Source organism: Budorcas taxicolor, chromosome 17 (genome assembly GCF_023091745.1).
Source record: "Budorcas taxicolor isolate Tak-1 chromosome 17, Takin1.1, whole genome shotgun sequence".
NCBI classification, from domain to species: domain Eukaryota; kingdom Metazoa; phylum Chordata; class Mammalia; order Artiodactyla; family Bovidae; genus Budorcas; species Budorcas taxicolor.
The window spans coordinates 57,885,761-57,912,620 of record NC_068926.1 but is presented as its reverse complement, the minus strand read 5'-3'; the positions used below and the strand labels follow the sequence as shown (position 1 = coordinate 57,912,620).

General features: G+C 47.8%; 1 protein-coding gene across 1 annotated transcript in view; it reads right to left on the bottom strand.

The window, feature by feature from the left end:
- The window catches only part of NOS1 (nitric oxide synthase 1), a 188,630-nt gene that overhangs the window by 47,900 nt on the left and 113,870 nt on the right, over positions 1-26,860 (bottom strand). The window contains exons 3-8 of the mRNA XM_052655010.1: positions 26,176-26,302; positions 8,694-8,822; positions 6,669-6,814; positions 5,085-5,247; positions 3,737-3,828; positions 760-901 (exon numbers count right to left, since the gene is read on the bottom strand). Of these exons, the coding sequence (XP_052510970.1) occupies positions 760-901; positions 3,737-3,828; positions 5,085-5,247; positions 6,669-6,814; positions 8,694-8,822; positions 26,176-26,302 (799 nt within the window). The remainder of the gene's footprint in view (positions 1-759; positions 902-3,736; positions 3,829-5,084; positions 5,248-6,668; positions 6,815-8,693; positions 8,823-26,175; positions 26,303-26,860) is intronic.

Sequence of the window (26,860 nt, the reverse complement as noted above, 5' to 3'; positions counted from 1 at the left end):
TCCCAGCGGCTTGCATGAACTGACTTGGGCTGCCAGCAATAGTGGGGTGCTGGAGAGTCAAGTTCATGCGGAGAGGGGTTGTGTCGGTGGGCAGCAATGTTGTACAGAGAAATGAATGAATGGATGAAGGGGATGAGGCTGACATACACCTCACTCAGAAAAAGTGGTGCCAGGGACTCCCTGGTGGCTAGGACTCTGCACTGCCAATGCAGGAGGCTCGAGTTCAATCCCTGGTCAGGGAACCAGATCCTACATGCCGCAACTAGGAGTTTGCATGGCACAACTTAAGATTCCACATCGACTAAAAGACCCCACATGCAGCAACTAAGACCCAGTGCAGCCAAATAAATATGTATTTTTAAAAAAAGAAAAGAAAAGATGATGCTAGATATGACTTCCACATATTAGTTCCCCCCTCCTGGGGGAAGGCAGGAGATTTGGCCTGTACTTCTAGCTTTCTCTTTGCTATTGCAGTAGCCTTGGATAATGCATTTGGCCAGTCTGAGTGTGACTCAGTCTACTCATCTGTGAAATGGGACAACAGTTCCCATCATGAGGGTTGGGTGAGGTCATGACATGAAAATGACCAGCTGCCACAGAACCAGCTGGACTGCAGGCAGACAGAGCGGGAGGCCTGGGGGTGAGTAAGCTGCCCCTATTGCCTGCTCTCTCTATGACGATATTAAACCAAGAAAAGCCTGGGGATAAAGAGAGTTTGGGGGATGAGAGTCTGGGTGGGGGAGAGGTGGGGGCGCCTACCTCCGTGAACTCCACGTTGGCTGGGTCCCCCAGGATGGAGCCATCGGGCTGCTTGTAGCCAGCGTAGCGGATGAGTTGGGAGTTCCAAACGCGGAAGTCATGCTTGCCGTCGGTCCTCTGGGGAAATATGGTGATCGCAGATCTGTGGTGGAGAGACGAGGGACATTTTGCATCGGGGCTGGGCTTGCACTTCAGAGAAAGACTGAAAGAGGAGCTGCTCAGGTCAACTGTGCACCAGGCTCAGGGTGGATTCACATCTGCTCCGAGGCCCCCAGGGCGCATGGAGCAGCTGTTGGAAGGGGTGGGACTCTGCTCTGTCCCTCCACTGACCACTAGGTGAGGAAGGGCAGAGGAAGGGAAGCCCTGGGCCAGCTCGCATAAGGAAACAAATGCTTCTCCAACTGGAGTCTTTTGAACAATCTTGACTTGGGCCATTTTTCCAGAAAGTTCTTTTGCAGCAGGTAATCCTCAGGGGGAGAAAAAATCATCAGGCTCTGTTTCCTCTTAAGAACTCACCACTGATTCCCAGTTTCAGTCTTTCTTTTACCACCATCATTATTGCCCCAGTTGCTCACCCCCTCTACAGATTTATGATTAATAGGAGATCAACTTTCATTTGTACTGATATTTATTTATTTAAAAACAGTGAAGACTGCCCCTGGCCTCACTCACCCAAACAGGCAACTGTGAGACCCTGTATTATTAGCAAACTGGAGAAAGATGTTGTTGCCTGCAGAAGGAACCTCACTGGAGCGCTGCCCTCTTTTTGTTAAATGGGAGACCAGCAGTTTGGAGAGATGTTCATCATGCGTTATTCTCTTTGGCACCATCAGAAAGATTGAAAAGAAGGAGAGTAACTTTTTCACAAAGTGATTCAACGTAGGGACTTCCCTGGTGGTCCAGTGGTTAAGATTCCGTGTGCCCAAAGCAGGGGGCCCGGGTTCAATCCCTAGTCAGGGAACTAGATGCCACATGCCACAGCTAAAAGCCAGTGTGGCCAAAAAAAAAAAAAGAGTCTTTCAATGTTATCTCTTGCCAGGAGCTCTTGTCACCTGGACTCATCAGTTCCATCCATGGACCAAACCCGAGGCTACGGAAGCCACGTCCTGGCTTACGTCAACATGGGGGTGACATCACAGGTTCAGCTCCATGCTCACAGGTCTGCTCCCATTCATATCTTGCCCTGGAGCCCTGCTCCCGCTGCCTGCCTTGGCTGGAGTCCGTTTCTGCCATCATGTACCTGATTTCAAGGCCCAACTCAAATCTGCCTTCTTCACATAGCATCGCCTGTCCTATCTGGTTCCCAGGGCCTCCTCTGTGAGCACATTTAGATCTTGCTATCTGCACAAGATCGTATTGCATTTAATTCTGCAGGGAGTGGTGTGTCCCACCTTGGGGTGAATCTGGAACCCAGGCTGAAGGTGAAGTCACAGAGGGCCAAAGACGCTCTTAAGAATCTCTTGGCAAGGGTGCTGTATTGTAGATGGACACAGACTGAGTAAAATTGTCAGCCTTTCCCTCCAGTGTTAAAACACATGGCTGTTTGGCTGAGCAGCAGATAACACGTGTTTGTGTTTGTTTGTATTTGTTTACATATATTTTAAAAGTATGTTTAGATACTTCAGAATGACACGCAGTGGGATGGGATGCTTACTGTGTGCAAGAATAAGCCCGGAGGAAGACATGGGACAGCTTTACACCTCCTGTCTCCCAAGTCTCCTGAGCTTGTCATGAAATGGCAAGTCAAATGCCCCATCCTGTTTAAATGTCATCTCTCTCCCTCTCTTCCTCCCTCTCTTATTTTAGATTATTTCTATATATGGCATACATTCTCTTATGGCCTCTCATTGTGTCCACATATGTAGTTTAAAACTTGTTAAAAAAAATCAGCTGAATATTTCATCAACAGAAGGTCTCATTTAGACCTCCACCAATAGAAAATTGAAAAAAGTAAAGGTGCACTGCCTGCCCTGATGACCCCCATCCCAAATCACTCTATCACAGCATCATTTGAAAACTATCAAAATAACTCACAAGCTCTTTGAGGCTAAGACCTTGGCTAGGCCATGCTTTAATGCTTAGGATATGCAGTTGAAGGGAGTTCTTTGTTGTTCTCTGAGGGGCAAGGTCTTTTCGGAAAAAGATCTGAATACTAATTTCCCCAGCAGGCCTTAAATGACAGGCTCTTTCCCACTGGTGGGCTCAGGTGGTAAACACAATTTCCTTCTCAAGGAATAGACATGTCCAAGAAAAGCCATGCTTAATGCCAATAAGCCACTTCATGGATGAGCTCAGCACAGCCCAAGGGCTTGTGGGAATATCTTTGCAGTGGTCCTGTGCAGCCCCAAGGTGAGGCTGGTCCTCAGCTGCTGGGAACAGATACAGGGGCAGGACGGAGGGAGTATGTAAGTGTCACTGCCTGTCTGTGGGGCCTCAGCTGTTCCTTCTCAGCTACTCCTCTCCCAGCTGAGACTTGCCAGCATGGAAGCCACTAGCTCACATCAGCACCTGTCTGCTTTGGCCTGCACCCTGCAGCTTTGTTCTTGGTGGGAGGTAAGAGAAGTCCCAGATGTGGCTCAGCTTGGGAAGAGATGTTGTATTTGAAACCCCGGAAACCTCGGAGGCAGCTCCAGGCAACAGAGGAGGTGCTGGTGAAAGCAGGTCACCATCAGCAAGGGGGTTTTCCTCTTCCTGGGAATCTGAAACATCTCATCCTGCTTCCTCTAGAGGTTGATATTAAACTGTGGGATGAACGTGATTGTGGTTGCTATACTTCTGCAAACCACGGGGGAGTCTGTGTCTCTTGGGAGAGAAGGCACGTGGAGGTCAGAATGAGGAGGCCAGGCCACCTCTCCCCACGTGGCACTGGCCCCGAGGAAAGAGGGAGAGCAATTCCATGGCAGGGGAGCCAGCTCCAGACTCAAGGGTCAACACTGTGGGGATGTCAGACTCCCTTTCCCCAGGCTGGTTGGCTCACCTGAGGTTCCCTTTGTTGGTGGCATACTTGATGTGGTTACAGATGTAGTTGAACATCCCATGAGCAGTGGTACAGTCTCGGGCATCAAACACCTGTAAGGAGTACAATGCGGGAACGATTGCCTCCTCTTTCCCCATTCAGCCCTGCCCAGGGCAGCCCCCCCGATTGCAGAAGCACGCAGAGCCCACCCTAGCTGCTGCCCCTTAGGGGTAGTGAGCATTTCACTACTGAGCCCCGCCCCCCTGTGTTTATAGTATCTTTTTATATTCTAATAACCATGGCTAATCAAACCAGGAAAACATCCCCTAAAAGTAGGCCCGGGGGGTAAGTGACCATGGGAAGGGAAGGCTGAGCAGAGCAGTGACTCGTAATGGGCTGCCTGTATCTCCCGTGAGGTTGCTAGGAATTAGGGACTTCGTCTCTTTGCCAACAACGGTCCATACAGTCAAAGCTATGGTTTTTCCAGTAGTCATGCATGGATGTGAGAGTTGGACCATAAAGAAGGCTGAGGGTGGAAGAATCGGTGCTTTGAAATTGTGGTGCTCAAGGGACTCTTGAGAGTCCCTTGGACAGCAAGGAGATCAAACCAGTCAATCCTGAAAGAAATTAACCCTGGATATTCATTGGAAGGACTGGTGCTGAAGCTGAAGCTCCAGTCCTTTGGCCCCCTACTGAGAACAGATGACTCATTGGAAAAGACCCTGATGCTGGGAAAGATTGAGGGCAAGAGGAAAAGAGGGTGACAGAGGATGAGATGGTAGGATGGCATCATCGACTCAATGGACATGAGTTTGAGCGACTCCGAGAGATAATGTATGACAGGCAAGCTTGACACACTGCAGTCCATGGCGTTGCAAAGAATCATACGACTTAGTGACTGAACAACAGCAATAGGGACTTAAAAATAAAACAAACAAAAATCAGACAAACTCCCCCCGAGACTGATAACTAATCTATTTCCAACTTACAATTATTCTCCAAGGGAAGAAAATCATACCAGGAGATGCAGAATCTAATGCTTTCAGGGAGTAAGCAAATAACATAAATAAGGAAAGAGAGTAGGTGTAAGACAAAAGGGAGGAATGGGGTCTGTGGTAAACTGGAGAGTATAAGCCCTACCTAGAGACGTCAAATTCAGTTTTTAAGAAAGATTGCTTTGGCTGAATAAAACATGACTACAAGCCAGATTTGGTCATGATCTGAGAATCTGGGACCCCATGATGACCATCTGATAGCTCACCATGGCCACCAAGGGCCCTGGGTAGAAGCTGACCCCTTTTAAAGTTCATTTCCCTCGCACTGGCTCCCACCAAAGGGCTCTTCACAGTATCTGAGCCTGACTGCCCACCTGCAGCTTGGACCACTGGATCCTGCCGACGCAGCGGGAGGCGTTCCGCCAGGCGTGCTTGGCCCCGTAGATGAGCTCTGTGTCCTTGAGCTGGTAGGTGCTGGTGGTTTCGATCTCTTTGTTCACCTCTTCCAGCCTCTCCATGTGGGCTTTGGAGCCGAACCTGAGGGAAGAGGGAAGGGACACGGGAGCATTACTTTCTCTCCTCAGTTAGAGGTTGGTGGAAGGAGTGAGCTATTACAGGAGGCCAGAAGCCACGGAGAGTCTGTGATGTCCAGACATGATAGTTTGTGCATAAAGCAGAGGCTGGCAAATTCAAATGCCTTCAAAGGCCCAAACATGGGACTGACCTGGCTGGGTGGGGACTGTAGCAAACAGGCCAGCCCAAGCCTAGTCCCCAGAGGGCAGCCTCATCTCTGTTCTAGACTGCTGTTGTCTGATCTGGGGCCAGTATTGCCAGATCTTCTTTCCAGAGAAAGTGGGAATCTGATTTTTAAAGGGAACTCTTCCCATTTCCAAACAAAAATTTAAATTCGTTTTAAAATAAATTCACTTTGAGAAAGTTAAAAAAAATGTTATGAAAATTTGCAGGCTGACAAAAGGTGTAGAAAATAATATAATGAGCATCTGTGTCCCAAGCCGGAGAAATCATTAATAAGCAAGAAAATATTTTACAATTCCTTGGGGACTACTCCTTACCATAGCTCACTTTCTTTCCAGAAGTGGTTGCTATTTTGAATGTGGAATTTAGCATTCTCATGCTTCTGTCTAGATTTTTGCCACTTGAGCATTTGGTTGACCAAAAAGTTTGTTCAGGTTTTCTGATGTTATGGAAAAATGAATGAACTTTCTGGCCAGCCCAATATATATCCCCCTAAATCATGTATAAAGTAAAGTAAAAGTAAAAAGTCGCTCAGTCGTGTCTGGCTCTTTGCGACCCCGTGGACTGCAGCCTACCAGGCTCCTCCATCCATGGGATTCTCCACGCAAGGATACTAGAGTGGGTTGCCATAGTATTATTTTTTATAAATGGTGCTGTCATAAATGTATCTTCTATAATAGATACACTGTATCTATTGAGTAGAATGTATCTATCTTTTCTTCCCTTTGCTCAAAGTTATTTGTGAGCTTCATTTCCATGAACACACAGAGCTTTAACACGCTCATTCTCATAGCTGTATAATATTCCAGTACAGAAACTGCCACAGTTCACTTACACATTCTCCTAACAATGGAGTTGAGGTTATTTCCAGCTGGGTGCTTAATTTCTTTTTTTCCCATAATAACTATGCTTCAGTGAACATTCTTATGCTGACCTTGTGAACAACTGTGAGAGTTTCTTTAGGGAATATACCCAGGTGTGAAATTGCTTGAAGAGTTTCAAATTTAACAGACACTCTTCAGGCCAAACAAAAACATTTCTAGGGGCCAGATCTGGCCCTTGTATAGGACCAGGCCCAATTTTCGACCTTTGTGCATGGCGGGCAGAGGTGCTATGCTCAGTCTTGGTTCAACTGTCTGCAGAGTTGGACCTGAAGTCTTTGTACCCAGTACTGGGGCACCCGAGTGTAGACATGAACTTGCCTTTTAATTGATGAGTAGTACTGATCAATGAACTCTTTGGCAAGAAGAAAGAGCTGTTCTTTTGTGCGGACGTCTTCAGGCTTTCGTATTTGCTGAGAAGGGAGCATGACGGACCCCATACAGATGTGCTCAGTGCATCCCGTTCCCTGGAAGGAAAAGAGGTTTGGGCTGTTACCTAGTTTCACCCAAGTGTGGCACGTGTAGGGCTGCGGACTTGGCTAGACATTCGTGGTAGAGTTTCCCCGGCCTTTAATTCCCAAAGTGAATTTCTCACGTACCAGCTTCCAGTCACTGTTGTACCTGGTGATTAGCCCAGGTGAGGAAAAGATAACCAGCATTTTAGTGTGTGTGTTAGTCACTGAGTCATGTCTGACTCTTCGCGACCCCATGGACTGTAGTCCATCAGGCTCCTCGGTCCACGGGATGCTCCACAGGCAAGAATACTGGAGTGGGTTGCCATTTCTTCTCCAGGGGATCTTCCTGACCCAGGTATCGAACCCAGGTCTCCTGCATTTCAGACAGACTCTTTCCCATCTGAGTCACATCTGAGTTAGGGGAAGCCCTAATCAGCATTTTAAGGTTCTGTAATTATTTGCTCTATTCAGTGAGGCGGGGTGAGGAGAGGGGCTTTATGACTGACATTCTCTGGGAATCAGAACCATTGATGCTGAATCTCCCAATATTAAAAAAAAATTGTTTTTTTGGCTGCACCATGCAGCATGTAAGATCTTAGTTATCAACCAGGGATCGAACCCATGTCCCTTCATTGGAAGCATAGAGTCATAACCACTGGGCCATCAGCGGAGACCCCTCCCAACTATTTTTTGATCCCATGTTGATCAACAAGGACTAGTAGAGTGATCACAGTAGCTCTTTTGAACAGGTCTACAGGATGTTGATTGCAGAAAATCGCCCCCATTCTTTCCCTCCATCTATTCACGCCCTTTCCTATGTGACTTTACAGCAATTCTCATCAAGAGGTGAAGCCTCCTCCCTCTCCTTTTGAATCTGAGCTGGTTTGGGCCAACAGAAAATGGCAGAGGTGACACTGTGCCCATTCTGAGTCTAGGCCTCAAGATATCTTATATGTTTCTGCTCATTCTCTCAGGACCCTGCATCCAGGGCATGGAGGAGACCAAGCTACCTTACTGGAGGCTGAGAGGCCCCATGGCACAGAGCTGACCCCTCAGATAATCACAGAAGCATGAGATCAACAGAAGCATGAGAACCACCCTGCCAATCTGTAGGTCCTGGAAAATAAGAGGAATAGTTGCTTTCAGTTCAGTTCAGTTCAGTGGCTCAGTCATGTCCAACTCTTTGTGAGTAGTTGCTTTAGGTCATTTGGGGTGGTTTGTTACACTGTGATAGCTTACTGATACAACATTCCTCCAAGCGTTAGTTGCTCAGTCATGCCTGACCCTTTGCGACCCCATGGACTGCAGCCCACCAGGCTCCTCCGTCCATGGGGTTTTCCAGGCAAGAATACTGGAGTAGGTTGCCATTTCCTTCTCCAGGAGATCTTCCCGACCCAGGGATAGAACCCGAGTCTCCCGCACTGGAGGCAGATTCTTTACCGACTGAGCTATGAGGGAAGCCCGCTTTCTACAATATAAAAAAACTGATTGATTGACTTTACAATATATAAAAATTTAGAGGACAGATTGATAACTAAGAAGGGTTTGTTCAAAACTCCATCACTGGTTGGATAGTGAGATGTAAAAAGAGTGTACTTAGGAGCAGCAATCCCCTTCTGGGTACAGGGGACAGAAATAAATAGTATTTGCACAGCTAAGTATCTACCAGTGGTTCTCAAATGGGGGTGTATTTCCCACCCAGGGCACATCTAACAATATCTGGAGACATATTTGGTTGTCACAACCGGCATCTGGTGGGCACAGGTCAGGGGTGATGCTCAACATTCCACAATGCACAGGATGGTCCCCACAACGAGAATTATCCTGTCCCATGTGTGGATATTGCTGGGGTTGAGAAAAGCCTGGTCTCCCCCCATGCTGGGATACTCACCAATGTGCTCTTGAGGTGGAGGGTGTCAGAGAGAACCACGTCGGTCTCCCAGTTCTTGACCTTGAGGAAGCGAGGGCACTTGGAGGGGCTGCCATTCTTCGTGGGAGACTGTTTCCCCGAGGCAGGGGGCTGGAGGAGAGAATGAAGATGCATATTAGGCACTGGAAGATTGTCTCCACTGGGGTGGGAAGAGGTGGTGTTCTTCCTGGAATCTGCCCCTAGTCACCGCCTGTCTGTGACTCTGGGGTGGACATGTGCAAGGTGCCTGGGACCTGGTCCCTCTGCCCAGACAGAAGGAGGTGCCATGGAAGAATGTCTCATGTTCCGTCCTGGGGAGAGGGGTCAGGAGCTCAGAGGCTGGTCTCTCTGGCCTCTAGCGCAGGGTCTGGCACGTAGCTGGGACTCAGTGAATGCTTGTTGAATGAATGAGTGACTGAAAGAACACTGTCAGTCTCTCGAAATGGTAACAGCTTTCAGGGCTGAGGAATCAAACCTGAGGTTGGGTCAAGTTACTTGGATTTTTGGGCTGTCCTGCCATAGTCCAAACTCACCATTTTTGGCAAATACTAGGGAAACAAGAAGTTTAAGTGAGAAAGGTTTGAAGCATAGCATGCTCAGCCATGTCTGACTCCTTGTGACCCCATGGCTTATCCCGCCAGGCTCCTCTGTCCATGGGATTCTCCAGGCCAGAATACTGAAGTGTGTAGCGGTTCCCTTCTCCAGGGGATCTTCCTGACCCAGGGATTGAACTCTGGTCTCCTGCATTGGCAGATGAATTCTTTCCCACCGTGCCCCCTGGGAAGCCCTTGAAGCATAGGATACCTTCTTCCAATTTCAGGTTTCTGTTTTTCAAAAAGGCCAAGCATGTCCCTGCTCAGGGCCTTTGCACATACTGTCCTCTCCATCTTGAACATCTTCAGCCCCTCATTTGTCTTCACCTCTGTAAGCAAATTTCCCAGTAGGTGAGAGGGAAAAGGCCTGGCTGACAAATGTTGCCCATCCATTTTAAGCCTCACTGATAAGGATCACCTTCTGTTCTTGGGTATTTCTGGGTGGTCGTCTACCAGCCTGGAGAGAGGTGTGCTCGTGCATCAGAAGAGCATCAGCAGCTCTAAGGGAGAGGCATCAGGCATACCCTGATGCAACAGCTGAGCAAGGGAGGAGAGAGGATGAGACAGTGTTGAGTGACACTCATGCCTAAGAGTGGCGTAGTGGGCAGTGACCTAGAGCCAGGGTATTTACACATTCGAATTGTATCTCTTGAGCACCCACTATGTGCTAGGCACTGCTAGGTGCTGGGGACACCGAGGTGAACAAGGCAGTCAGGATCCTTGTTCTTCTGGAGCACTGTTTTTGGAGAAGTGGAGATAAATAATAAGTAAACTAATACATGGATGATATAATTTCAGGAGGTGATAAGAATACAATATAGAGAGAAGTAATGGTAACAAAGTGGAGGGGGGGGGGGAGGCACATTTTGCAAAGGCCCTGAGGCAGGGATGAGCTTGTAAGCTCAAAGGACCAGCAAGGAGGCCAGTGTGGCTGGGGTGTTTGAGTGTGAATGAATACAAAGGAGATGAAATCAGAAAGGAGGCAGGATCCACATCTCATCAGCATGGAGGTGCTCAGGCTGCTGAGAGAGCTATGAATTAGGACTGAATTGGGTTAAGTCTGGGACAGAAATCACAGAGAACCCTGAAGGACAGCTACTGAAAACTAACATCCACTGGACACTTGCTATGTGCCAAGCAACCACCTTATCATCCCCATTTTACAGATGAGGAAACTGAGGCACAGAGAAGTTAACCAAGTTGAACAAGATTGCAGAACTAATAAACTGGAGCCAGGAGTCAAATCCTGGCGTCTGGCTCTCTAACCATGCCCTCCACTGTTTGGCCACTCTGCCTCTTGGCCATCATGTACAATTTCCTCACTCACTCACTCATTCGTTCGTTCACCCAGCATAGGTTTACTGAGTATCTCCCATGTTCCAGGCAAGTCAGTAAGGGCAAGGGCTACAGTAACAAACACAACAGACATGATCTGTGCCCTCATGGAGTTTATGTGGCCCAGTGGGGATGATGATTGAATGAAATGAGTATCATAACCTGGGATGTCGGCAGTGTGCAGGGGACTGTGAAAGCACTCAGAAGGGGCATCTGACCAGGGTCATTTGACTTCTAAGTCGAGACCTGTTAGTCAGGTCAAGAAGAGGGAGCAGAGTCTTGTTGGTAGAGAAGTGAGAGGCATAGCCACCTTTCTGCCAGGGGAGCGCTCTGCTAAAGCATCCGTGCCGCCATGTTGGATTTTGGGGAACGGGAGGCAAGTGCCAGCATATGCCACCACTAAAGACTGCCAGACAGTGCAGGGAGCGAGAGCAAAGAACAAAAGGAAGGTACTATGACTCATGATCTTCCAGATCCACTTGTCCCCAGCGGCTCTCATCTCGGTGCTGGGTACCAACATCCACCCACCGCCTGTGCATGCCACAGGAAGGAACTGTCCTGAACATCATCTTCTTTATCCCCCACGCCCAGACCATCCCTGACTCGCATCCACTTAGCCTTCTAAATGGCTCCAAAATCCTCATTCTCTGCATCTACTGTGTAGCACTCTATCCAAGCTTCCACCACCTTTCATGCGGGTGATTGCAACAGCTTCCTAAATGTTAGCCCCTCCTCATCACTGCTGGTGTCATTATTCTACTACCAGAACAACTTGTAGCCCTACCGCAACTGTGCATGCGTGCTACATCACTTTCAGCCATGTCCAACTCTTTGTAACCCCCGTGGACTGTGGCCCACAAGACTCCTCTGGCCATGGGGATTCTCCAGGCCAGAATACTGGAGTGGGTTGCCATGCCCTCCTCCAGGGCATCTTCCCGATCCAGAGATTGAACCCACGTCTCTTACGTCTCCTGCATTGGCAGGTGTGTTCTTTACCGCTAGCGCCACCTGGGAAGCCCTGTTATGACTGCTACTGCTGTAAGTGTTACTACTGCACTATCACCCTGGGAGCAGGAGAAGGATTGGAATGAATTCTTCCCTCCATTCCCTATCTGCCCTTCTATTCCGCTAAACTCTTAAGTTCTTTCACTTCTGTCCCCACACGAAGCCATGTACAGACGACTCTACTTCCTTTGAAGGTCTAGACATCCTGAACTTCTTTATTTAGGATTCTATTTCCACTCCCGTCTCTCCCAGCAGATGTCCAGGTGATGGAGGTTGCCTCTAGGTGGGCCTTTCTGATTAGAAATTCCTCTGATCATGCCGGCAATCTGCATCCTTAGGAAAATAAAATCCTCCCTTGTCCATATGGGAGACACCCTAGCCATCCTCCCTAAATACTGGGCATCACTTAGCCAGTAAAGAAACTCTCTCTTGACACCCCAGAGTTTGAGGAGCAGCTGCAATCCCAGAGTGGGGATAACAGACGTGGTGTTGGCATTTGGGGTCAGGCCCAGGGCCCGTGGAGGTGACAGAGGGGCAGAAGGCAGCGGTGAGGGGAGCCTGACAAGGTGGGAGGATGCCGGAAGTCTTCACAGGCAGGGCGGATGGAGAGAGATACGCAATCAAAGAGGCCATCTGTTGAGGGTCCAGATGTGTGAGGGGTGGTCATTACGAGACAACTAATTGGGGGCCCAGGCATGAGCCGTGCCACTCTCCGCCCTGGGCTGTGTGAAGGGCACACTTGAAACCAGGCATTAGGAGGCCTCTGGCAGGGCTGTTGTACTTGAGTTTTGATGTTTTAATTAGCCAGCAGTAATATTAGATGACTCAGGAGGGGACAAACGAGGAGATTAATATAGCAGTTGGGGGCCCGGCGTGGGGGATGCAAATGACTTTTCTGAGTGGGGACTGAAGTGCTTGGTCTAAAAACTCAGGATAGTGGCACTTGTGGGTTGTTAGGCTGGCGACAGGGCACAAGTGGGCTTGGGAACACAGTGTGTTCTTCCCTGGATTTGGGATCAGGGTAGACAGTGAAAGCTTTTCAGGTGGTGGGAGACACTGACTCGACTTCAGTGGGTTCAACAGGAGGACTCCTTGGTGCCTGCTCCTAAATTTGAAAGCAGGCTCTGAGCTCCTGGGCGTTTCAAAGGCTTTGTCAACACCTCTTCACTCTGGGAGTCTTTAGAGAGGTCCTGAGGAAATGGAAGGAAATGGTCTTGCAGCCCAAGAGGAGACAGCAGGTGAGGTGTTGTCAGCCTTGGGCTCTGAGCCAGGAATTCAGCTTGTAGGATCCCTGGCAACTTGATTTCCACACCCTCTCCATGCCTCCCTTCCTCCTCTCTTCAGCAAATACACACTGAGTACCTAGTGCGTGTTATGGACTTGTGTTCTAGGCTCTACCGTGATCCCCACTCTCTTGGCAGCAGCATCTTGCAGCCACATGCTCTGAAGCAGGGGTTTGCAGACGGTGGCCCGTGGGCCACAGCTGGTCTACCCTCTCTTTTGGTATAGCCCATGGGCTAAGATGGAGAGGCAATGGCACCCCACTCCAGTACTCTTGCCTGGAAAATCCCATGGACGGAGGAGCCTGCTAGGCTGCAGTCCATGGGGTCGCTAAGAGTCAGACACGACTGAATGACTTCACTTTCACTTTCATGAATTGGAGAAGGAAATGGCAACCCGCTACAGTGTTCTTGCCTGGAGAACCCCAGGGACGGGGGAGCCTAGTGGGAGGCCATCTATGGCGTCACACAGAGTCAGACACGACTGAAGTGACTTAGCAGCAGCAGCATGGGCTAAGAATGGTTTTCCCATTTTAAACTTGTTGAATAAAACAGTCAAAAGAAGGATAATGCTCCATGACATGTGAAAGTTAGACGATGCTTGAATTTCTGTGTCTATAAATAAAGCTTTATTGGCACCCAGCCACCCTCATTTGTTTCCATATTGCCTATGGCTGCTTTTGAGATACAATGGCAGAGTGGGGGTAGTTGAGATGGAGATTCAGATGGAATGGTCCACAAAGTCACATATATTTCCTATTACCTCCTATCCAGGAAAACTTTGCAGACTCCTGATCAAAAGGATTGAATTCCAGTGGCTGAAAGCTAACCTATCTTACTTAGGTCTCCATTAACTTAAACATTAGTTATCTGTTTTATACATGTGAAAGTGAAAGTGTTACTCAGTGGTGTCTGACTCTTTGCGACCCCAGGGACAGAGGAGCCTGGCAGGCTACAGTCCATGGGATTTTCCAGGCAAGGATACTGGAGTGGGCTGCCATTCCCTTCTCCAAGGAATCGTTCTGACTCAGGGGTCAAACCTGCCTCTCTTCTGTCTCCTGTATTGGCAGGCGGGTTCTTTACCAGCAGTGGATACATGTCAATCCCAGTCTCCCAATTCCTCCCACCCCTTTTCCCCCTTGGTATCCATACATTTGTTCTCTACATCTGTGTCTCTATTTCTGCTTTGCAAATAAGATCATCTCTATAATTTTCTAGATTCCACATATATGTGTTAATATACTATATTTGTTTTTTCCTTTCTGACTTTTTTCACTTTGTATGACAGTCTCTAGCTAGGTCCATTCACATCTCTACAAATGACCCAATTCCATTCCTTTTTATGGCTATGTAATATTCCAGTGTGTGTGTATGTATGTGTGTGTGTGTGTGTGTGTATACACACATCATATCTTCTTTATACATGTATCTTTATAGATGTTCATATATAGATACCACTTTTTGCCAACACAGCATTCACTTTGCTCTACCTCCAGTGCCAAGCCGGAGAAGGCGATGGCACCCACTCCAGTGCTCTTGCCTGGAAAATCCCATGGACGGAGGAGCCTGGTAGGCTTCAGTCCATGGGGTCACTAAGAATCAGACACGACTGAGTGACTTCACTTTCACTTTTATGCATTGGAGAAGGAAATGGCACCCCACTCCAGTGTTCTTGCCTGGAGAATCCCAGCGACGGGGGAGCCTGGTGGGCTGCCGTCTATGGGATCGCACAGAATCGGACATGACTGAAGTGACTTAGCAGCAGCAGCAGCAGTGCCTGTTCAACAAACATTTGAGGTCTGCTATGGACTGAACTGTATCCTCGCAAATTCATATGTTGAAGCTCCAACTCCCATTGTGACATATTTGGAGATAGGGCTTTTAGAAGGTAATTAAGGTTAAATGAGGTCACAAGCGTGGACCCCTAATCTGATAGGATTAGGGGTCTTCTTTGAATAGGAAGAGACAGCTATTTCTTTGAGTGCACAGGCTGTTTAAGGACACAACGAAGGTGGCTGGCTACAAGCCAGGAAGAGAGCCCTCACTGAATGTGACCATACTGGTACCCTGACTTTGTTTGTTTTTTTTTGGTACCCTGACTTTGGATCTCTACCCTCCATAACTGTGAGAAATAATTTTCTATTGTTTAAGCTGCTGGGTCTATGGTATATTATTATGGCAGCCGGAGCTATTTAACATAAGAGCTAAGTGTATTTCTAAACTGTGGAGTCCCTTAAATGCTAAGCCGAAAGCTTTGGCCTTGAATGAGTAGACAGTGAGAACCCCTGAAGCTGCCCGGTGAAGAGGGTGGCCTTATCAAAGCCATTTTAGGAAATACATGAGTGCAAGGACTGTAGGAGGGAGAGGGTGGAGGCTGAGAGGCCCAAGAGGGGGCTGCTGCACCAGTGCAGGGGCCAGGAGAGTGGGAATGCAGCAGCGGTAGCAGATGGCAGGAAGGGAGGAGACTGGGGTGTCAGGAGCAGGACAAGAGCTCTGTGGCTTGAGAGGATGGGAGAGAAAAGAGCAAGTCAACACTGATGCAGGGACTTCCCATCTGGGTAAGTGGGAGGATGTGAGGCTTTTAGCAGAAGCTGGGAAGTAAGGAGCTAAGGTGAGGGGAATGTGGAGGATTTTAAGGCTGGAAGACAGATACTAGACATCAGAATCTTTGTGGTCTACAAAGAGAGGGCAGGCACCCTGTGGGCAGGAGGCTCACAATGAAATCGGGACAAGAGCTTGACAGAAAGGAGGGAGGGAGGTACCTATGCACCACAGAACATCTTAGGATGTCCCTCCAATGCATACGTTGATGTCCTAACCCCCAGGATCTCCAAATGTGAGTCTTTAAAGCGGCAATTAAGTTAAAATAAGGTCGTTAAAGTGGCCCTAATCCAATATGACTTGTGTCCTTACAAAAAGGGGGAAATCAGGAGACAGACGTGCACACAGGGAGAACGCCGCATGAACATGAAGACTGTCACCTGCGAGCCGAGGAGAGGAGCCTGGAGCAGAAGCTTTGCTCACAGCCCTCAGAGGGAACAAACCCTGGAGCCACTTTGATCTCAGACTTTTGGGTTTCCAGACTCAGACAATAAGTTCTGATTGTTGAAGCCACACAGTTTATGGTGCTTCGTCTAGAAAACAGCTCGAGGAGATGAATCCAGGCGCTGAGGCCCAAACCTGTTCAAAGCGAGCCAGTTCCTATTTCTTCCACTGTTGGTACCAGCGCCAGCTCCTCCCTCTGAGGCCTGCAGCAACTTGCCCTGCTTGGCTTGCTCTAAAATGAGGGCAGCACGCTGGGGCTGAGCCGGGCAGCGGGCCATCCACACCAGGGGCCAGATGCCACACACCATGCCACAGCCCCTTCGCTGCAGCTCCAGGCCGTGCTGCTCCAGTCTGTGGGCCCCACCTTTGAGAGCCGCGAGCATACCTATTAGGAGCTGTGGCAGGTCAGGTTCTAGAACCACGGGCCTGCAAGCCAGCAGGTTCGCACCCATCCGTGCAATTAAAAAATTGCTACTTATAAAGCTTAACCAACAGTGTTAAGTAAACTGGAGTATAATTTCCTTGCAGTGTATTCAAAGCATGATTTCTAAAGTGATTCACTCTTTATAATAACTCCACAGAAGCTTGAAATCGCTTATTCTTCACCCCTCCTCTGTCTTTCCCCCCTATTCAGTGGTCCATGTTCTCTATGGAGGATGGTTACAGAAGGGAGTGCTTGGGAGTCAGACTCATCATGGTTTGGGTTCACAGACAAGAGCCTCTGGAGATGAGGATTTTTGTTTGTTTTGGCCATCCTGTGGCATGCAGGATCTTAGTTCCTCAACCAGGGATTGAACTCATGCCCCCAGCAGTAGAAGCACTGGGTCTTAACCACTGGACCCAAGGGGTCTTTAAGTTAGATTGTTGATGCTTTCTCCAAATGAGGTGATGCTTACAATCATGATGATCTCACAAGATAATCAGATTATTAGACAACTTTAAACCTGATCCCATTACCAGATCAGAATGTACACGTGCATTATGAATTAATTTTGAGAAATCCTGTGATTATCTTGGGGCCCATCCCTCTTATATTGCATTGTACTGTGTGTGTTTATTAAAAGCATTACACTGCTGATTGTAAATATTTAAAATGTATAGCAGAAATAGAGACAGAGATGTAGAGAACAAACTTATGGATACCATGGGGGCAGGGGGGAGTGGGATAAATTAGGGGATTGGGATTGATGCATATACACTCCTATGTACAAAACATATAATTAATGAGAACCTACTGTATAAACCCTACTCGATGCTCTGTGGTGACCTAAATGGGAAGGAAATTGAAAAAAAGAGGGGATATATGTATACATAGAGCTGACTCACTTTGCTGTACAGTGGAAAGTCACACAACCTTGTAAGGCAACTATACTGCAAAAAATTTTTTTTAATTAAAAAAAATGCACAACAAGCTTTGTGATTATGTTTTGGACTTTTTACCTTTTAAAACATCCTGGGACCCTCAGAAAATAGAAGTGGGTTGTGGCTCTGTGGGCCTCTGAGAATCTCCGTGTGAAGGGAGTTTTGACAACTGATATCCATTTGTAAAGAGAGGAAGGAAAAAATGACTTTGATCAAGGGAAAGAATCTGAATATGGTTTGAAGCAATAAATGAGCACAAGAATGTCACTGTCCTTCTCGGACAACACTCAAACAGCCTGCGATGAATATGCACGCTCAGTCACTCAGTCGTGTCCAACTCTGCGACCCCATGGACTGTAGCCCACCAGACTCCTCTGTCCATGGTGCTTCCCAGGCAAGAACACTGGAGGGGGCTGCCATACCCAGGGATGGAACCTGGGTCTCCTGCATCTCCTGCATTGGCAGACGGATTCTTTACCACTGTGCCATCTGGGAAGCCCCTCCATTGAATATGCTCACTGTTAAAATAAACAGTTAGCAAAATATGTGGAAATTCCAGAAGGGCTGAACCCAAACACCCATCAATTCAGGCCCCACTTCCTGGTTCCACCCTGCCTCTGACGGGAACAGATGGAAGGGACATGGAAGGTCGGTCCCCTGACGAAGTGACCTGTAAAGACCCTGGAGGTCACTGGGCAGGTGATGGTCAGGGTGGAGGGATGTGAAACATCAGCAAGGCTGGGGTTCTGTGCCAGTGGGAACTGAGGGGCTTTGTTCAATATAAATTCCTGGAAAGCATCCCTTTGTGTCTATTGGAGGGTGCTCCAGGAACCCTCAAACAGGTGGAGGAAGGGGTGGAACATGCTTTTTGGAAAATCTGACCTGAGTGTCTCACTTCAGCCATGAGCCAGATCAAGGTCAAGGATACCTGGCCAGATACAGTTGGGGGCAGAAAAGGGCTTAATCGCAGCTTCTAGTAGGGATTGGGACACTCTCACAGAGAGCAATGAGGTTCAAAATAGAGGAGGTCTCTCAAGTACTTAGAGACAGGCTTAGCGCAGGGAGTAGTGAGCAGGCGCCCCCAAGGAGTCAACGTAAATGCGGCCGACAGAATCTGCTGGAGCCAGGCAGGGGGCACCCTGTGTGGCATGTCTGCGCATGATTCTACAGAACCCCCAAAATCACGGTGTGCCGACTACTGGGTATGTGTCTGTGGCTGCAGGTTGTCTAGGGAGTGGGAGTTTCTGGACACTGAGACAAATATGTATGTTTCAGTTCTGAACTAATGTCTAGGTTCTGAACTCAAGGGCTGTGATTTCAATTTCATTTTGAGTGACATTTATTAAATGCCTATTGTGTGCCTCCTCTAGGCTAGGCCACTGCGTACCCACTGGTTCCTGGATTCCTCATGGTAACCCATTTTTCAGATGAGGAAATGGAGGCTCTGAGATGTAAAGTGACTGTCCCTAAATTAATAACTGACAGGCCACAGAGCTGGGCATGGACTCCAGTCCCTCGAAGTTCCCATTTTTCCCCCCATCCAGGTCTTTACTGCCTCCCTCCTCTGCATATTCCTAGAGTCTGGCCCCAGAAGATAAAGACTGAATGCTACATTGACCTGAATGATTGACAAGGATGACGATGTCGCCGTAAAGGCAAAGAGGTGTGCCTTTGCCACCAAGACTCCGTGGGTCGTCACCTTCCCTTTCTGGGCCATAAGGGTGTCACCTTCAGCCTCACATGGGCAATATAACCATTGGCAATACTCCTTTACCTAAATACACAGTATGATGCCTAGATCAGCAATATGATAATTAGTCAAATAACAATAATGAACTTTTTATGGAGCACTTATTCTGTGCAAGGCCTTGTAGAGTTGAGAGTGGGCTGTAGGGCTCTATGACCTGGGTTCAAGTCCCATCTTGCCCACTTACAAGTCAAGTGACCTTCCTCGAGCTATTAAACTCTCTGGGCCTCAGTTCATTCATCTGTAAAATGGGAGCAGTAACAGGAAGTAGCCCAACAGCAGTAACCCAACTCCATTGGGTTGGGTTGGAGATTAAATGAGATTGTGGATCTAAACTGCTTGACACAATGTCTGCCATTGCTCAACACATATTATTTCTTATCATGAATAGCAGATGTAATCATTTTGTATGGTATCTTATTTCTTCTTCCTCACAACTCCACGAGCCTATTATCCACTATGAGCTTCAGTGTGGATGCTAATCAGCTGTTTGACCAAGGTCACCGGGAGGAGACCAAACCTGGGTTGACCCCTGAGCTGAGATCGTGACCCCAGTGATGTGGGTGAGCCCAGGGAATAGAACGGCCGCACCCCCACAAGGTGGTATTGTTGTCAGCGTTATTGTTATTTTTATCCTGACATCATTAGCGTGCAGTGAGTCAGGGCTGACTTAGAAAGCTTCCCTGAAGCATGCTGGGCTGTTGCTGAGAAGCAGAGGGTTGGGCTGGTTTGCCTTCATCCAGACACAGGTTGGAGGGGTCTGGCTGCCTGCTTTCGGTCTTCAGCAAAGCCAGCAGTACTGGCTGCTTGGGGTGCTTGCTCCTGAAGAGAGGGGCTCTGGACACCTCTGACCCTCTGAAGATTGGGAACCCATAAGCACTCCCCTTTATGCCTTATCATTTGGAGCTCTGCAGAGAGGCTAGTCGGGGAGGCCGACACTTCCCTGGAAGGAGGGAAAAGCTTCTCAGCAGATTTTGACATTTTGAAAGGCAACAAGCCCTATGTGCCCAGGGGTGAGGAAATGCCAGGTTGCTGATGAGGTTGTGGGGATGGGGTGGGCAGGGAGATTTTGAAATGAAAATCAGCTCTCTGACTATCTGGCTGCCTTTGTCAGCAAGAGGCTGGAGAGAGGGGCAGTGGGCTAAGTAAGAAAGAAGAACCCAAATGGAAATGCCACTTCCCCCAGACCCAAGACCTCTCACACTCACTAAGGGTTGGAAGGATACTTAATTTGTATATGAAGATAGACATTCTACCTCCAAGCATGACACAGTTCCACTCCTACCCCTTAGGGAAGCAAATCAGGCAGGCAAGAGAAATAGGTGCTTAATAAGAAAGGAAGCAGAGAAGGGCTTGAATCAAATCCTAAGGTTTTGTGGGAAAAATGAACAAATAGCACTTTCTTACTAATCTAGGGGAACGTTTCCACTTAGGAGGGTTATTATGTATGGGGCTTTGAGAATGGTGTCAAAACTCAAAGTGGCTCAGGTGGAATTAGCATCAGAAACAACCTCAGCAATCAAATAACAATCCTTAGTAAGAAAAAGAAACATAATTTGTCAGCCCTGGCGGTTTCTTTTAAAACTATAATGCTTTCCCCAGCTTTCTTCTAGGCAAACTCCTACATGATCTTCAAAACCCAGATCAAAAGGTCACCTCTTCTGGTAAATCTTGTCTTATGCCTGCCGACGTATCTATGGCCCCATAGTGTATTGTGCCCCTCTCTATTTTAGGATTAATTGCACTGTCCATGTGTGTTATCTCCCCACATGCATGCATGAAGGTCTTGAGGGCAGGGAGGGCCAAGTTTGCTCGCTTATGCTTCTACCCCAGAGTTGCGTGTGTGGCAGTGTTGAGTGACTAGGTATCTGTGTGATGAGTGAACGGATTCATTCTATCCACCAGTGCAGGCCAGATACAACTTGTCAGGGGATGTTAAAGATAAGCATCCCCAAGTCATTCATATGCTATGTTCTAGTGACCAGGGATTTGGGTCTCACTGGCTCTACCCACTGCTGACCCAACAAGAGAAATGACCACTAGGTATAGGTGCGCATCTCAGATTTCTGAGGCTAACTTAAGAGAAGGTGCTTCTATGGCAGAATTCCTGTTGAATTTGGCCAAACGAGAATATCAGGGAGAATGGGGCAGACCATAATATTCCTTCAGGGACCTAACAGTTGTCGGAGTCAGGAGGTCCTTTTTCCTGTCTAGCCTGCATCTCTCCCACTTCACCTGGGCTCTGTTGCCTTTTGCCAAGTCTTTGCCGGGAAAATGCAGACCAGCTGCTCCTCCACCAGCTCCTATTGGCAGGTAGTAGCTGGGCCTCTCTTTGTGTTATTAACAATGCTCCCCCCTCCCTGGATGTCTAAAAAGCAGCAAATGTGGGTTACAACTGGACAGAAGGGAGCCAATTCCAGGCGCTGCAGGTAAAGTGGCTTTGGGCAGATAGAGAAGAGGCTGAACATAGGAGCTGGTCTTTCAGGCCAGAAAGAAAATCACTGGGTTTCCTATTAATTTGCTTCACCTGGGAAATGTTTCTGAGCCCTATGGCTGTGGAGGTGTCTAGCAGGAGGCAGCCGAGCTGTTTGCTTAGCTCTGGGACTTCAATGTAACTGAGCACTTGGGTCTCTGCTTCCTTTTAGCTCTATTTCTGAGAGGCATTTGGAAAATTGAGTCTCAGACAGCAGAGCCTGGATAATCTCACAGGCCAGTGATTTCGAAGCTTATTTTGGGTCACAGACTAACAGCAAGGACTTGATAACATTCAAGGAGTAAGTCCAAGCACGGCTGGTCTGCACGTCACCATTCCAGGAGCTCCCATGTCTAAACCTGTTTGGCCGCCTTAACCTCAGGAAGACTATCTTTTCCCCCTTTCTCCAGCACCCTTTCTCCTCCACAGAAATGAGTTTCCATTTTAGAGGCAGCCTTAAGGCAAGTTCTCAGCACCTCCCCCTAATTGCTATGGACTGAATGTTTATGCCCCTCCTCCACCAAATTCATCTGCTGAAACCTAACCTTTATGTGATGGTATGTGGAGGTGGGGCCTTTGGGAGAGGATGAAGTGATGAGGGTGGAGTGCTCATGAATGGGATTAGTGCCCTTATAAAAGAGACCCAGAGAGATCCTTTGCTCTTCTGCCACGTGAGGGCACAGTCATAGGAAGCAGGCCTGCACCGAATGTAGAATCTACCGGTGCCAGCCTCCAGAACAGTGACAAATATATTTCTGTTGTTAATAAGCCACCCAGTCTATGGTATTCTGTTACAGCAGCCCAGACAGACTAAGACACTGATCATTTCATCATGATGCCCCACAAAAGTCCTTGGGCCTATTAAACCCCCTGTCCTGTCCTCAGTATTGAGCCCTACTACTCAGGCTTGAAGTTCAAGGTTATGTTTTTTAACTGGTCACTGTCTGACCAAGGTGAAAGGAAAGAGTCATCAGACTGCAATGGCTCAGATTTCAGCAGGACATTAAGGGTCTTTCTGGTGGGGTCAAGGCCTCCTCTGCTTCTTCCCTATACCCCAGATCTCAGGAGTCACTGCAGGCCAGCGACCACCACCTCTGATGCCTAGAGCAGGCAGGCAAGGCAAATCAGTAAAGCCAGCTGGCTAACCTTGAGACAGAACACTTGGCTGCATAGCAAACACATAAGAATATTCTTTATTCTTACAAACCGTGAAATCTTTCTCATCTTCCCTGAAATGTGTGAATTGCTTGGTCCATACCTACCTACCACTTATCCTACCTATTATAAGAAAACCAACAGTGCTAATGTTATGATAAACGGTAATGAACAGTTGGTGGTAATGAGAGGGGCACGCTAAGGAGAGGTGGGGATTGTGGCACATTGGAGAGCCCATGCCCTGCGTAGTGGGAGGAGCAGTTAGTCAGTCTGGGCAGACTGTTTCCCCATAAGAACATAGGCTCAATGTGGTCAGATTGTCCATATTTGTAAGAGAAGTTGCAAATATGATAGTTACATAAAAAACTGAAACAGTGGCAATAAATTCAAAGTATAAATATAAGTTGTCTATAGGACAATATAGTGCAAGCCTAACAAATCACGTCTACAGCCTGGGTCTCGCCGGAGTCTGCCTCTCTCTGCCCTTCTTTGTCTTGGGAGGGGTTGCATTATGGCAACACCCTTTATTTTCAATTGAGAAAATATGAAGAAAACTCAAGCTCTATTTGTTCACTTAATCATCGACAGATAACAATAGTCCTCACACTCACAATATGGCCTGGGTTTTTGAGGACAGCATAATAGAGAACTGAAATTGTGCCTTGTCCACCAAACATTCCCAGGTGTCACTGCAGGAGTCAGAGTGCTTGGCCACTGACCTACTATGGGATCCCTGATGTGTCCTTCTTTTCCTGGCCAACCCCTGGCAGCTAAGGAAAGCAAGTTCCACTGACGCTCTGGAGTGTCCCATCCTCCCCCATGAAGCTACACACAGAGGCTGTGAGTCACTGCTTACATGGGTTGGTGGTGAAAAGTGCTGTCTCAGGACTAAGCACTGAAAGAAAGAGCTTGGCAACCTGGCCTGTGCCATCCAAGGCTTGAGGTGGGTGGAGGGAAGGAAGAAGATGGCCATTCCAATAGTACTCTGCTGCAGTGCAGGGGAGGGGTGGGAAATTCACATGCTTCACCAGCGTTGCTCTGTTACCTGCCTGGGCAGGTGAGAAACAGGCTTTGCTAATCTCTAGCCAGATCTAGACACTCTCAGGAAACCATATTGACTCTGCTGTTAAAACACTCCTCAGCAAATTGGCAAAGTCTGGTAACACTCCAAGCTGGGAAGGCTATGGTGAAATAGTCATTCACCTACTTAGCAGATAGGAATGGTACAACCTCTGTGGTGAGCAATCTGGCCATTTCTGCCCAAGTCACAACTGTATATGACCTTTGACTCAACAACTGCTTCTAGGAATTTATTCTTTCGATAAGCTCACCCATCTGCCAATGAGGTATTTGCACAAGGTCATTCATTATAGAGATGTCTTGGCAAAATACTGGTGATGGGCCACATGTTCATTTCGGAGGCCTGGTTCATAAATAAATAAAAGGGAATATTATGCAGCCATGAAAAAAGAACCAGGACTCTTCAACTACTAATTAGGACTAGTCTCCAAGATACATTGATACCTGAAAGAACAAGGTACAAAGCAATACAGGCATATGGTGGAGATATTGTAGGTTCACTTCTGGACCAGTAGTAATCCAGCAAATATCACAATAAAGTGAGTCACATGAGCTTTTTGGCTTCCCAGTGAATATAAAAGTTACAAGCATTTTTACACTGTACTATGCGTGTGTGCATCTTAGTCGCCTCAGTAGTATCCGACTCTCTGTGACCCTATGGACTGTAACCCACCAGGCTCCTCTGTCCGTGAGATTCTCCAGGCAAGAATACTGGACTAGGTTGCCATCCCCTCCTCCAGGGGATCTTCCCAACCCAGGGATCAAACCTGCATCTCTTACATCTCCTGCACTGGCAGGCGGGTTCTTTACCACTAGCGCCACCTGGGAAGCCCATTCTGCACTTCCTACACTGTAGTCTATATGCTGTCTAATAACCTTTTGTCTAAAAATGCACATACTTTACCTTAAAAATAATGCAATCAAAACCACAGTGAGTTACCATCTCATACCAGTCAGAATGGCTGCTATCAAAAAGTCTACAAGCAATAAATGCTGGAGAGGGTGCGGAGAAAAAGGAACCCTCTTACACTGTTGGTGGGAATGCAGACTAGTATAGCCACTATGGAGAACAATGTGGAGATTCCTTAAAAAAACTGGAAATAGAAGTGTCATACGACCCAGCAATCCCACTGCTGGGCATACACATTGAGGAAACCAGAATTGAAAGAGACACGTGTACCCCAATGTTTATCGCAGCACTGTTTACAAAAACCAGGGCATGGAAGCAACCTGATGTCCATCGGCAGACGAATGGATAAGAAAGCTGAGGTACGTATACCACAGCTGTGGTACAATGCAATATCACTCAGCCATTAAAAAGAATGCATTTGAATCAGTTCTAATGACGTGGATGAAACTGGAGCCTATTATACAGAGTGAAGTAAGTCAGAAAGAAAAACACCAATACAGTATACTAACGCATATATATGGAATTTAAAAACATGGTGACGATAACCCTGTATGTGAGAAAGCAAAAGAGACACAGATGTATAGAACAGACTGTTGGACTCTGTGGGAGAAGGCGAGGGTGGGATGATTTGAGAGACCAGCATTGAAACATGTATATTATCATATATGAAACAGATCGCCAGTCCAGGTTCGATGCATGAGGCAGGGTGCTCAGGGCTGGCGCACTTGGATGACCCTGAGGGATGGGATGGGGAGGGAGGCGGGAGGGAGGGTCAGGATGGGGAACACGTATACACCCATGGCTGATTCATGTGAATGTATGGCAAAACCACCACAATATTATAAAGTAATTAGCCTCCAATTAAAAAAATGCAATTGGAAAAATGGCACCAATAGACTTGCTCAATGCAGGGTTGCCACAAACCTTCAATTCATACACACACACACACACACACACACACACACACACACACACACACACACAAATAATACATGTAATAAAATGAAGTGCAATAGCATGAGGTTTGCCTGTATGTATGATGTGTTCTCATTTGTGTAAAAACATATGAAAATAATACGTATGTCTTTGTTTGTCTATGCATAAAACATTGCTAAAAGGACCACAAAAATGATGGATAATGAATACTGCTTGCCTCTGGGGAGTGAAGCTGTGTGGCTGGGATGAGGGAAGAGGGAAGAAGCTTTTACCACCTATCTTTTTTACCTTTTAAATTCAGAATCATGTGAATATCTTTCTTGGTAGAAACAATGAAAATTTGAAAACTGGCAAGCTAGCAAACAAAAGCCACCAAATCAAAGCCCAAAGCCACCGTCCAGGGTAAGGGCTGCTGGCTCGGCCCCCACACCATTTCTCCAGCCACAATGGCTGGTTTTCTCCCCAAGGTGGTTTGGCACTTGTCTTCCCAAGAACATTCAGGGAACCGTGGAGTGTGGGCCCCAGGCTGACACCGCCACTTACCTGCTCCTTCTCTGAGTACGGGTTGTTGAGGATGACGGGCATGTTGCCCTTCCCCCACAGGTCATTGAAGACGCGGTCATTCTCCACGCCGAGAGGCAGAGGTTTGCGTGACTTGCCGTCCGGGTCTCTGAAAGGCAAGGCAGGAGAGGTTGAGGAAGACGCGACACCTGGAGTGGCCGGCTGGTCACCCTGGTCTGAAAGCCCTGAGTCCGTGAAGAACCCTCAGGGTTCACCCACATGACCCTCCACGGAGCCAGTGAGCTTTGGGTCCGCAGTTTGCCGCTTCGTAGGATCAAGCATGAAGGTGAGCTTACTTGACTTGACACCCCCAGCTGGCACATACCTGTTGTGTGGAGATAGTTTCAGGATGTCTGTGACAGAGACTTTGTTCCTCCCTCCCCTGCCCCCGATTGCCTGATCTAGGAAGCCAGGAGGCCCCTCTCCTAGCAGAATCCCACGCAGAACCCCTGGACAGCTTAGCATCCATGAAACCTAATGGTGGAAAATACAGGAAGCAGGAGGGATAGGTCAGAAAACCAGTCCTGTGGGCCACGGTGGTGAGTCACACCAACGGCAACTAGAGCACTGATCACAAGGCTAATGGTACCAGCCCAGGATACACAGGAATGATTCTGAAAATAAGGGGAACACAGCGACAAAAACTATTAATACTGTTGGTGTTGAT